General features: G+C 37.5%; 1 protein-coding gene across 1 annotated transcript in view; it reads right to left on the bottom strand.

Annotated features, from left to right (window-relative positions):
* Positions 1 to 13927, bottom strand: part of LOC122797026 (collagen alpha-1(XXI) chain-like) — a 1114432-nt gene that overhangs the window by 886465 nt on the left and 214040 nt on the right. Inside the window, exons 10-11 of the mRNA XM_044065795.1 lie at positions 5476 to 5529; positions 4734 to 4787 (exon numbers count right to left, since the gene is read on the bottom strand). Of these exons, the coding sequence (XP_043921730.1) occupies positions 4734 to 4787; positions 5476 to 5529 (108 nt within the window). The remainder of the gene's footprint in view (positions 1 to 4733; positions 4788 to 5475; positions 5530 to 13927) is intronic.

The raw sequence follows: 13927 nt of genomic DNA, 5'->3' as shown, positions 1-13927 counted from the left end.
TGTGCAAAGACATTTCGCACATTTAGTACAGATGAAGGTAATGTGCTTTATTTTATCTCTGTTTATATGTTGACCCAACCTAAATATTTGCTGAAAATTTGTAAGCAGTTTATGTTAAAACAGGTATCTTATGAGATGGAGATGAACAATGTTTTCTAGCACTTTTTTCTCAAAAGTTATATAAAACTGTAACTGATCTTTTCTGTGAAGAACAGCAAGGCTCTAAAATGTGGAATAGATGTGTGACGTTTCTAATTGTTCAGTCATGAGGAGCTGTGTGTATTAGAATACAACTGTTTTTAGACACTTATACACTACTCATAGACCTTTATTAACTTACGTGGAATACAGCTATGAGTGAGCTAAACAGCTTTGTTAAAAATGTGTTTAGAGTAAATAAACTTGTAGCATGCAGGAAATGCTGAGCCAGAACTACTGCATTTTCCTTTTTTTTTTTTTGGAAAATTGGCTTAGCAGACTTTAAATAAGTCTAAATGTAGTAAAGGATCTTTACATGGATATCAAAAAAAAAATAATGAGAAAAAGCTAGAGAGAAGGCAAACTACTTTTCCAGAGCCAGTGAACTAAAATGTTTATATAGTCCCTGTGTATCACTTGCAACTGCTAATTGATTATAATCAGTGATTGTTGGATTATATAAATTTCCAGTCGGTGATAGGAGTAGAATCACTTAGTTATAATCAATAAACATGTTTCTGTTGTCATGTATCTATATAAAACCACTTCTTTTATTATTTACTGTGCATACTTATCCTTGTTTGTATATGTATTTGATTGATTGACCGATGCTATATCTACTGTCTGTTTTCTAAGTAAAGTTTTTAGACAACCTGAAGGAAATGGAATGATATTCTAAGTTGTCACTTAAGAGGACAGCATAGTCATTAGTATATTCATTTAGATTGGATCCTTCACAAAACTTGTGGCTGTCGACTTATTTATCAATTCATAAGGGTACCAGCTCAATACTGACTCATCAATTAAATGTTGTTATCTGCCTTTCAAAAGGCGACTGATTTAACCATAGTTACTAAACTTGTAAAATATACTTGTATTAAGACTGGACATTAATTGTTAACTTGGCATGCCACACAGAAGTAACTGGTGACAGTGTTATCATAAGGACAGGGAAGGGGTTCTGGCCCTAGAGAGGTATCATTAACTCCTACTATGTATATGGTGTGTATGTGAGAGAGTGTATATATATATATATATATATATATATATATATATATATATATATATATATATATATATATATGTATTTGTATGTGTATATTATATATATATATATATATATATTTTTTTTTTTATATGTATGCATACATATAGATATGTGTGTGTGTGTGTGTGTGTGTGTGTGTGTGTGTGTGTGTGTGTGTGTGTGTGTGTGTGTATTCAACAAACATTCTTCTGCCCAAATACCTCAGGTTTGAACCAAGGTTTTATGCTGACTGTGATACCAGTAATTTGGTATACTTGGCTACTTGTGACACATGCACCTGTTACTATGTAGGTAAAACCACTCAGAGGTTGAAGGAACATATTAGTAAACATCTCTATGAAATACGTAAAAAGAATGATATGAATGCCCTTGCCAAGCATGTGATGATATTCCCAGGACATCGGTTACTTTTTAGAGTTCTACAACCAGTGTAAGCTAGTGTTACAGGGGGTGATACCAATAATTTTTTTGAACAAAAAGAACTTCACTGGATTTTGAGGCTTCAAGCACATAAACATCCAGGGCTAAATAACAATGTTTGCATCAAGCCTGTATTAAAGGGATGCAGGCTGAAGAAAGTTTAAGTTTTGTATTCTGTATTTTTAAACCCTAATTGATTTTTATTGTTGTAGGTTGTTGATTGGTTGTTTCAGTATATTTAAAGTGATGGTTTTTGCTTGTTTTTAGAAGATCTGATGAAGCGTACTTGATACGCGAAAGCGCTTATCTTGTTTTATGGTTTATGTTCCAATTAAAAGTTTTTTATCGCCGTGGCTGCCCTACTGGTGCTTTATTACCTAATTTTTGAATGAGGTGAAAGAGTTACAATTGGATGATAATTCTTCAAGGCAACTGAAGAGGCTCTGTGCCTCTGCACCGTACCTCTCCACCATTTTGAAGAGACTCAATGATTGCTTTTCTCCAACATGACTGGATATGGCTCTCTTTTGATAGATCTAGTAATGCTGATGGCTACAGGGCTACAGGGTATTAGGTATTAGGAGATGTCAAGAATATTCAGAAATTCAAGTGATAGACTCTTGGATGCTGTTAGGCCAGGTTTAAGCTGTTTTCAGACCTCATTAGTTCATACAGTGCATAACATAAAAGGAAGTGTGGTAGTAGAGTATGATGAAGATATAATTTGGAGTACCTGATATGAGTTGCAGAATGCAATCACGTAAGTCGATGACACTTTCAGCAATAATGATATGTTGCAGAGAACAGGGAGAGGTTAACTGACACTGCCCTGATTGGAGAAGTCTGTTGTTTCCATGTCACACTTTTGGGGGGTATCATGTTGCATTTTTGAAAAACATAATATGACTTTCGACTTTGAGAATAGCATTTATAACTTTATTTGTCACTTTAAAATTCAGGAAGCATGGTTCAGATTTACATTTATGATATACAGCCCATAAATAATCTCTGCTTGACATTAGTGTTTTTTTCCTGCACTCATTTAAGGCAACGTTCTGTCCTGAAGTTAGCTTCTGTAAAGTGGAGCAGTTTATTCAGGATTCATAGGAAAGTTGAGTTAAATAAGCCAATGGGATGCTATTAACTGGAGACCAATCAAATGCATGTACTTTTGTGAGCTATGTTATCTTAGAACTCTTGGAACTTTTGACAGTTTCCAAATTACAAAGATTGGTAGTTGACTGCTTATTATGTTGGTCCTAATGCCATTCAGCTGGATATTTTTAGGGTAACTGAAAAGGATGACCTTCTTATATGGGACATTAAGGAGTCTTTTGTCCCTCATGTATATGACCTCCTTGGTCAGGTAATGTCTGTTCTGTTCTCTGCATGAAATCATGCCAGGAGTCAGACATGACACCATAGTTTAAAGAACAGAAGTGTGTTACATGTGGAAGTCTTTCTACAGTATATTACTAAAAGAACCCAGCAAGAAGTTGGACTCCAAGTTTTCCAGTTTGCTCCATGGCCATTCTTTTGAATAAAAGAAATATAACTCCTTTCCAAAGTTCAGACACCATCATCTCTTGGATGAAACAAACTGATCTTTCCTACAAAGTGTTCTATTGCCAATTATAAGTACATGGGATAAGGTCATCATTTGAAGGTGACAGATTTGAATTACTCACATCAGGAGATGGCTTATCTATCACTTATGATCCTCTTAAAAATGTACTGGTGTAGCCAGTAAATCTGTTTCAAATGAGTCTTCTTTACATGGAGGAAAACTTTTAATGTGGTTAGCATACAAGAAAAAAAAACATATATAGAGGATATGATGCCAGAAATTAACAAAATTAATTGAGAATTATATATGATTTTCAACTTAGTACTATAGCATCCTAGTTAGCAGACAGTGCATTAAAAAAGTTACCAGATCTATGGCGAACGTCTTATTGGAAAATGTCACATTGTTCAAAAGCAAATCTGTTAAGTTGGTAATGTACATTAACAACTTTAAAAGAAACAACAAAAAGGTATTTTTGAAAAGTTAGTAAGCCCTCACTGCACCATCTCACTCCACTTGAGGGGACTTTACCCCCTACATCCCTATACCACTGCTTCTCTAGATATACTCACTCCAAGATAATCCATCTTTGGGAGTAAGGAGAAATGCCCTTATTCCCATAGTGCCAGAATCTTGCTAATGTCAATAGCCATAGTTTAAATACATGTGTGTTAATTAAAATGATCATGTTATCCTGTTTCATTGTAACCAGTGCAGTCACAACAATGTGCCCACTGGTTACTAGATGGTACATTAACAGCAAATTACAGTCATTAATCGTCAAGAATCTCATAATGACAGGTTCCACTATGTAAGAAGGGAACATGATCACTTGGAAAGTACTCTAGCAATCACAACCAATCAAACTAATTAATTCACATTCTCTCCAATGGCATATATCAAAAACATTTTTCTTTTGCAGGGGACAAGTCCCCAAGCTTTTATATACTCACTTGACAGTTACACAACAGTGTAAAAAAAGATAAACTCCCTAAAACTGAAAACAGTTGTCTTGAGCTGTGTTTTTGCTTTGTTGTGAGCCTGCAAGTGTAAGGAAATGCAGGACAACAACACAAGCAGGTTAGTACATCTACAGTCACAAGATTCTGGCAGAGTATGGAGATTAATTATCCAGCCCCTTAATTTGTTCATATCATATGCTCAAAAGATTAGTTCTGAGAAGATTAATGGAAATTAGAAATGTAACAGATTGCTAAGGATTTTGAGGTCTGTAGTAATGAAACATTTGTCTTTATACATTTCCAACTAGGTAATCCAAGAAAAATAATGGATGATAAATGCATCTGCTCATTCATATGATTATACAGGCCCTCTGATATTTGTGTGTAAAAATTTAAAGGTTGGAAGAAAAAGTACAGTACCTATAGGTTTTCATAAATATCAACTGAAGCATGAACTCAGTACTAATTCTGTCTGCCTATATTTTTATGGAAGTAATATGTAGCAATAATTCTGTACTGTTAAGAATTCTATTCTTACTTGAAGCCCTTGAGGTCCAGGGGTCCCAGGCTGCCCAGGCTGGCCACGTGCACCCTGAAGTAAAGAATATAGTAATTAAGTACAGTACCATCTTTTTTGATAAACTGAGAAATATAATTATATTGCTTATAGCAAATAAATACGATACATTGCAGGAGTTCTGTGCCTCATATTTCACAATACATGAAGCAAATGGTAGGTTACAGATTTATACATGTAAGGTATGACATGCTGTGCATTGTCTTGCATTATGACAATAATCAGTCAGAAAATCCCTCTGTAGTGGTAGGCTTTCCTTATAAAAAAATCCTTTTCACTTGCTAAGAAACAGAACAACACTGTAACCATCATTTTGTTGTTTGATTATTTTAAATTGCATTTACTCCTTTAATTAAAAAACACATTTTATAAATTTAGTACTCAGTATGCACAAAAACAGGCTAAGGAATATATAGTATTCCCTATGCTTAAGTTGAGGTGTTTGCCGAACTTTCCCTTTCATGCAGTGGAATAGCGTGCTCTATAACTTGTTTTGTGCTGCATGCTTTCTGACAAAATGTTACACATACTTGAGTGGCTGCTTTATTTTCTTAACTTGCTTAAAATCTTCCCACATTTATGCTAACTGTTGCTGTCAGCTTTTGATAATTTACTTGTTGTGCAAGTGCCTATAAGAATACTTTTCCCTTAAAACAGTCAGAAGGAACAGCAAGTTCCTATCACATTTATTAAATGTACTCACTTGTTTTCCAGGAAGCCCAGGAGGACCAGGTATTCCTTGAATTCCAGGTGGACCCTAAAAGATAAAATACATTTTAAGTTACAGGCAGTAAAGCAGTGGTCCTCTAGTCCTGGCACTATGTACACAAACATAATATCAATGCTGCAATGTAAGTGCAGCTATAAACAGGGCATCATTAATTGTTATCAATGCATAAAGCATATAATTCTAATAGGTTCATAGGTATGTACTAGGCTAGCTACCCTTGCAAGCCATTTTAAGCCTAATCAATTTCCTTCAAAGGTGAAAATCAAACTCTGTGTCTGTGAGGTAAACATCGTCACCATTATATGCCAATCACCCCAACACCATGGGTTCTCTACAATAAATAGTTATGTTTCAAATGTCAGTGTTTAAATAGAAACTTGATGAAAGTATTTCTTAAACACATTACCCAATAAGAAACAGACAACTAACAAAACAAAAACAAGCAGACAAACAAAAAAAAAAAGCAGGAAACAGCAAAGAAAAATATGAACTTTGAAAATTTAAAGACCAAAAACCAAATGACAAAAAATGATGAAACGGTATTATAAAGACAGTAGAAGAACTGAAGAGGTAAACACAGTGGTTGGTATTCAAGGTCAAACTGCAAACATACAGTATGCTCTTGTGCTGAAATGTAAAATGTGCAGAAAGGTAGGCATTCAGAGGACCACATAGCAATATACAGCAATGAGACAAAAGGTGAGAAAAGGAGTATGCAAATGATATATCATACCATGAAAATGAAAAATATTGAGTACATGATTATATGCAAATGAGGACCATGGAAAGCAGGTTGTGATTCATAGTTGTATGCCCAAGGTAGTACAGGTGCTTGCTTCTTAGTATGAGGGCAAAAAGCATGCAGAAATTTGTAGCACAACAGAAGCAAAAATGCTTGCAGCAGCAGCAACAGCTATGGTAGAGCTGAATTTATTTAATGCAGTTAGTGCTCTCTCAGTTGCATGATGTGAATATATGCACCACTAAAAGCATACCACCAAGTTACATTTCACCAGCTGAGAAACCAGCAGCTACTGGACCACTTTTAAATGGACAGAGGCATCATACAGGTGTTAACTGACCTATATGGCCTATAGACTGTATATATCGTAACATTCTTGTGACAGGGACTTTCTAGAGGCAAATTAATGTTATTCTTGATCTATCACAGGCATTTGGCTGCAGGATATTCAAGACAATCATCAATATTTTTTTGTCAAATATGGATGATTGCATCTACTTTCCCAACATAGCAGGGAAAGAAACACTAACATGAATACTTTTTATGATATCACCTGCTTCCCTGAAGTGCTGAGAGCTACAGATTGCACCCATGTAGGAATAAAGCCCCCCACCTATTTTTGTTTAAAATGTGTAGTTTTTGTTGTATTTTCATGTTTTTGTGCCCCCCCCCCCAACTATATAGATCAACTCCAAGGTCACACAACACTGGGGAGGGGGGCAAATTCCTGTTAAGTTCATAGGTTCATAGGTTCATAGGTTTATACTAGGCTATCTGCCCCAAGGCATTTATAAGCCTAGCCCGAATTTTTGTGGCTTACGTCACCCCTTATATAAAAAATACTGTACCCACTAGTTTGTTGTGCCTCTGTCCAGCAGTGACACAGAGATGATTCCCGGGGTAAACCTACGATCTCCCATCCACAGGTCAAGATTTCTCTTGAACAGAGCCAGCGAGGTGCTCTGCCTCACATGGACCGGGACTCTATTCCACAGCATAGGGAGCCTCTGAGTGATAAATCTATCCCTCCAGCACATCCTATTTATATCCGTGCTAAGGTTTAAGTCACTTGCTCTAGTGGTTTTGGTGGATTTGGATTTTTTGAGGTGGAGCATGTCCATTAATTCTGGGTTGGACATGGCCTTGTATGTCAGGCACATGTCACCTCTGAGCAGACGGTATGCAACTGAACAGAGCTGGAGTTTCTTCAATCTGGCAGCATATGACAGATTTTGGAGTCCCTTTATCCTTTTGGTGAGAAACTTTGGGGTCTCTCCAATTGCTGCAGATGTCGTGAGATACATCCCAAATGGGGCATTGTACTCGATCATTGGTCTGATAAGTGAAGAGTACAGGGGAACAATGACCTCACTAGATCTGGATGTGAATCCCTTCATGATCCGGTGGGCAATGTAGAAGGTCTTTCTAACCACTTTAGCAACGTGAGTGTCAAAAGAAAGGCCACTGTCAACCTGGGTCCCCAGGTCCCTGATAACCTCTTCTGTGCTTAGTGGATTGCCACCTATATGGTAGCTTGGGGTTACCTTGTTTTTCCCAAAGGGTATGACTATACATTTTTTGGCGTTTAACTTCAGGCCATGGCTCTGGCACCAGCTATCTGTGCCTTGAATACTGGTTGTTGACCAAATGAATGTCAATCAAATGGTCTGTCAATCTTATGAAGTAGACCCTTTGGGTTAGGGAGCGGGTAAGGTTAGTGTGCATTAGTTAGGGACCTTAGGGTTAGGGAGTGGGTAAGGTGAGTGTGCATTAGTTAGGGACCTTAGGGTTAGGTAGCGAGTAAGGTGAGTGTGTGTTATTTAGGGACCTTAGGGTTAGGGAGCGGGTTAGGTGAGTGTGCATTAGTTAGGGACCTTAGGGTTAGGGAGCGAGTAAGGTGAGTGTGCGTTAGTTAGGGACCTTAGAGTTAGGGAGCAGGTAAGGTGAGTGTGCATTAGTTAGGGACCTTCGGATTAGGGAGCGGGTAAGGTGAGTGTGCATTAGTTAGGGACCTTAGGGTTATGGAGCGGGTAAGGTGAGTGTGCGTTAGTTAGGGACCTTAGGGTTAGGGTTGGGTTAAGGTAAGTGGATAGCTAGTAGTGTATGTATGGTTTAGTCTAGGGTTCTGTGAAGTGTGTATGTGTGGATTATGTATTTTGGTATGTTTGTGTGTATTCTCGGAACAGCAAATTTTTTCCCTTGGAAAAAATTTGCTGTTCTGAGCATTCGAGTATATCACATTTCGAGATTCCAAAGTCGAGCTTATGGTGTTCGATCTTTTGGAATTTCATTAATGTGATATAGACCCAATACACAATGCCAGAGCATATCTATGGGCTAGGCTTGTAAAGGTCCCAGGGCCATTAACCTTGTACACACCTACGAACCCATGAACCTTCTTCATATGCTCTTAGCTCTGCCAGTCTGCTCCAGATATGGTATTTCCTTTCAACTCCATCACCATCCTTAAAATGCATTTTAATGCCACAGTCAGTATAGTCCTTAGCTCATTATATCTACGTTATACTGTAGTGGATTTTTTCTGCATGGCACAAGCTCTCTTTGGCCCTGAAATAATTTCTGCGAATCCCAGCCAGTGTCACAAAAACCCTAGAAAAAAATTAATCAACAAAAACAGACCATAACAATCCATGACAAACCAAAATAAGGAAGAAAACAATGAAAGCAGAGACAAATGAACCTGGGAAAGATCATACAAGGAATTGTTTGGGCATTCATAATATAGAACATTATGATTGGGTCGCCAGTCAGATCTAAGGCAGATGAAGCAGTGCTTTCTGATATGGCACTAGCAGGCCTGCATGGGACTGATGAGGTTCCTAAGGCTACAAACTATCTTTACAGTCTTTCTAAGACCATCCATCATTTGATGTCTGTATTTCTTCCTTTGGAATTCTTTTCCATCTTAATCAGTGGAAGATTCTCCAGTCTTGGAAGGGGTGGACATTTTGTATTCCACAACAAGAATATTTTTGTGTTGCACAGAGGCCCTATGATTATAGGCATGATAGAAGCAAGGTCTTGTCTTGTTTTCAAGTCTTGCAGAGCTCCTAAAAATAAACATATTATCAAGTTCTAAATTGATTGATGGATAATTCCACTGAAACTTACAAACTTTCCAAAGGTCGTATAACCCCTTTCTGGAGATGTTACGGTCCTTCTTCCACTTCACTCAGGACACCAATCTATTTTTAAACATATTTATAAGTACAGTCATCTATCAGTTGTGTAGTGCACAGTATCTGGATACAAGTGGCAATCTGATACTCCTTACTCAACTTGAAAACATGTAAATGACACTCATTTAGAAGGAATCTGTCCCCTGCTGACACACTTGCTGATTTTTTCCTGAGGATATTACAGTTCAGAAAAAAAAATGAAAAAAGCAAATGGTCTAAAAGTGTAAACAACAGGAACCTCAAAACATTATGAATGGAACTAGAGAGTGACCAAAACTGTGGTACTAGTTACCTTTGAAAGTATCCAGCAATGAAGTGCAGGACTCTCATGGAAAAAGGACAACATGCTTTGTGCAGCAAAAAAGAACTACAGACAGTGTAGCCTGCTTTCCATTTCACAGCTGAGTGTTCTGTGAATGTCCTTCATATGGGCAAAAGTTCATCTCTACTTTGGAGAAATGTAACAGCTGTAGAAACCAAGCCGGAAGTGCCAGAAGTAATGTTCAAGGTATTGTAACGCAGCAGTGATCCTTATGACAAACATTTGTGCTAATTCTCAGGCAGAGAATCAAGCAGATAAAGTGCTTGGCTTCTTTATGACCTGTTCATTCCATCTGGCATTTTTTGCTCAGTTCAATCACTGACCTAAGTCTGTTAAGGGTTATGGCAGGTCTAGTACCAAGTTTGTAGTAAGTTTACTACAATAGTAAGATACCTATTGCAGTTCCCATGAAATACATAGTAAATCTATCTGATTGATGTCTGCTTCACAAATATATGGAAAGCTTCTACTATTCTTTCCCTGCCAAAACAAGAACATAAAAACACAGTTCTAAGCACTTAAAATATATTTGGAAAATTATGGAATCCTTTGTGAACATTTTTGTAAAGGCCACAGCTCACCCACATAAATGTTGTCACTCGACATCATTTGTAGATAGTTGAATGAAGGTGATTATACAGGCACATTTTATAAACATTAATTAAGCTTTTAGATAAATGATGAGGGCTATTCAGGAAGGAAAAGCTCCATGTGATGTGCTGCTTAATGAAACTGTGTTTTTAAAAACTTTCCTATCTTCAAGGGCGTGGCTAACTATGCCTCTAAAGTAATTGCACTTCAGCAGATAGCCATTGAGTTTACTGGCATATCTAGCCATATTTTTTCACACTAGGAAACTTTACAAAAGTAAAGAATCTTATTAAAGTTTGCTTTCCGTTTTCTTACAAAAGACTGCTAACTGAAATGGGGGTATATGGATTCATTTTATTTTCCCTTCAGTGGATTAAAAATAATCATGACGGTAGAGCTTTCAGAGTCAAGAATGAACAATTTCCTAGAGAGATCATTTGGAACTGGTGCCTCTAAAGGGTGTGTTCTGGGACATTTGGTCAGGGATAGCCCTAGGATGTGAACTGGTAGAGGGATGATGGTGGGATAAGCATAATCTCCCCTCAGCTGCCTAGATTATGTTCCTCTTTTGGATCCTTTTCCAGCTCTGAAACAAATAACTTTGAGAACCAGAAGTGAGGGTTTACAGATTTAGGTATGAGGAGAGAAAGCATAGAAAAATTATTAGCAGCGGGTATGATTTCACTGTCAATGGTACTGAGATGAGGGGATTATATGAGTGACAGATGTTACTGTGATATGTATCTGTCAGATGGTCAACTCAACAGTGAAAACAATCCCTCTATTTCTAAATGGCGTATTACTGAAAGAGGATTAATTGCAACATTCTTACCTTGGTAACAGTTTATATTTTTAAAATAATGCCTACAGCATAAAAGCTGCTTTGAAAAGGAGGTTAGCTTTGACTGTCAACTTGAAATTTGGTAGTGAAGAAAAGTTACGTCTAACAGCTTCACAGAGATGACAAACTGAGCTTATGAGTTATTCAGTAGGTACACTCACTATTTCATATAGCTTGAATGAGAATCCAGAAAACTAGGAAGTTGGAGAACAACCAAGTTATTACTTAGTCTGGCAGTTATTGTGGAGGATTAAGACTCTAAGCTAGTAACATACTGCTTCCTGTAGCCGAAGGTAAACGGTTTGATTCCTTTAATCTCCAGTTGTATACTATGAGACTCTGAGCAAGTCGCTTAACTACGCATTGCTACTTGGTCACTCCTGAAAAGGGGTAATTGTGTCTAGTGGCTAACAAAATAAAAATAAATAATATGTAAAATATCCTGTATGCTATCTTCAGACTGGAGATTAAATATTTTCACCAAAAAAAAAATGTGCTAGGGTTATCAAACTTCTAGGGAAACTCTCACAGCTGGCACCATAGTTACTGATTATAGCTACCACTGACTAAGCCAGAGACAGAAGCACTAATGTGTTAATGTTCTTTTTTTGGCTGGATGGATTCTTCTTAAATGCCTTCAGTACTCTAATACTTCCTAAAATGGATTAGTTCCTGTATCTTCTGGAAATAACATTTGTCCAACATGTTGAATGTTTTTGCCACAACATCATTACTGCCTTCAATACAAAATTATCTAGCATATCAGATGCATCTTCCAAGTACTTTACTGATACTTTTTGACTTTACTGGTCAGTTAGCAGAAAACCAGCCAGACTTTATGATCCAATGTGAAAACACAACTGTACTTGAGACAGAATACAGCTTCAACTAATGCATGCTTCTCCCAAGCACTATTCATGCTAAGCAGAACTGATTTCTTTGTATTCTCTCTCCTGTTGGAAAGCATGATGTAGAATACAAAAATTCAAAAATATTGGAAAATGTGTTCAAACATCAGTTCATAGTTTCATAGGTTGGTACTGAGCTATCTGCCCAAAGGCATATATTAGCCCAGCCACATTGTGCGGTATTCACCGCCCCTTTAGTAGTTCCCTAGACCCCTGTACAAGCAGCTAGTACCCTTGGCCCCTATCTAGTAGTGCTGTTGGTGTGATCCCCGGTGTGAATTTTCTGTTACCCATCCACTCATCAAGGTTCCTCTTGAAGAGTGATAGTGAGGGGCTCTGTCTTATGTAGATCGGGACCCTGTTCCATAGTAAGGGAAGTCACTGCAAATGGAATCTATCCCTCCAGCATGTTCTATTCATTGTTGTGTTGAGGTTTATATCCCTAGAGCATGTAGCTCGAGTAGATTTGGTTTTGCTAAGATGGAGCATGTTCAACAATTCTGGGTTGGACGTGGCTCTATACATTAGACAGAGATCGCCTCTGAGAAAGCGGTATGCAACAGGGAACAGTCTTAGCTTTTTTAGTACACTGACTGAGTAAGCTGCAGTGCAACAAGATGGTACTGAATCAATTCCTTCTCTGGACAAGGTAAAGTAACCAATCTCTTTTCATGAAAAAAGTGAAGAAACTAATCCCTTCTCAGGAAAAGGTAAAGAAACCAAACCATTCTCAGGAATAGGGTACAGTGATTTCATGAATTGGAGTTTAATGGTAGACATTAAGTCAGATAAGGAGCTATTCAAGAAAAGTATGATAGATAAGTGAACCGATGAAGCTGATGATGCAGACAGTTAAGTGTATCAACAGGAGTTGAAGGAAAATTGAGTGATGCAGTGGTACAGCTGTTAATGTTGTCACCTTGCAGTAAGAGGGCCTCTGGTTTGATTCTCAACTGGGGTGCCTTCTGTGCAGAGTCTGCATGTCCTCCTTGCATTTACATGGATTTCCTCTGGGTACTCTCGTTTCCTCCCACATTTCAAAGGTATGTGTTTAGAGCTCCTCCTTGGGCCTCTGAAAATAGGCTCTGTCCTAGTCGGACTTTGTCAGTCAACAAATATTAAATATATGTCCATTCAGTATAGTAGCTGTACTTTTTCTTTTCACTTAAAAGTTAACAGAGAGATAATTAGTATCATACTGATTGTATCCAGCACTGTACTGACTGTATACAGTACCATACTGATTGTATCCAGCACTGTACTGATTGTATACAATACCATACTGATTGTATCCAGCACTGTACTGACTGTATACAGTACCATACTGATTGTATCCAGCACTGTACTGACTGTATACAGTACCATACTGATTTTTTCCAGCACTGTACTGATTGAATACAATACCATATTGATTGTATCCAGCACTGTACTGACTGTATACAGTACCATACTGATTGTATCCAGCACTGTACTGATTGAATACAATACCATACTGATTGAATCCAGCACTGTACTGATTGAATACAATACCATACTGATTGAATCCAGCACTGTACTGATTGAATACAATACCATACTGATTGAATCCAGCACTATACTGATTGAATACAGTACCATACTGATTGTATCCAGCACTGTACTGATTGAATACAATACCATACTGATTGAATCCAGCACTGTACTGATTGAATACAATACCATACTGATTGAATCCAGCACTATACTGATTGAATACAATACCATACTGATTGAATCCAGCACTGTACTGATTGTATACACTACTATACTGGTGCTTACTACTACTACTTTTGATATGACTGC

Source organism: Protopterus annectens, chromosome 3.part0 (genome assembly GCF_019279795.1).
Source record: "Protopterus annectens isolate FY-2018-M chromosome 3.part0, PAN1.0, whole genome shotgun sequence".
In the NCBI taxonomy this organism is placed as follows: domain Eukaryota; kingdom Metazoa; phylum Chordata; order Ceratodontiformes; family Protopteridae; genus Protopterus; species Protopterus annectens.
Note: the sequence above shows the minus strand (reverse complement) of the source record. Positions and strands in the feature narration are given on the sequence as shown.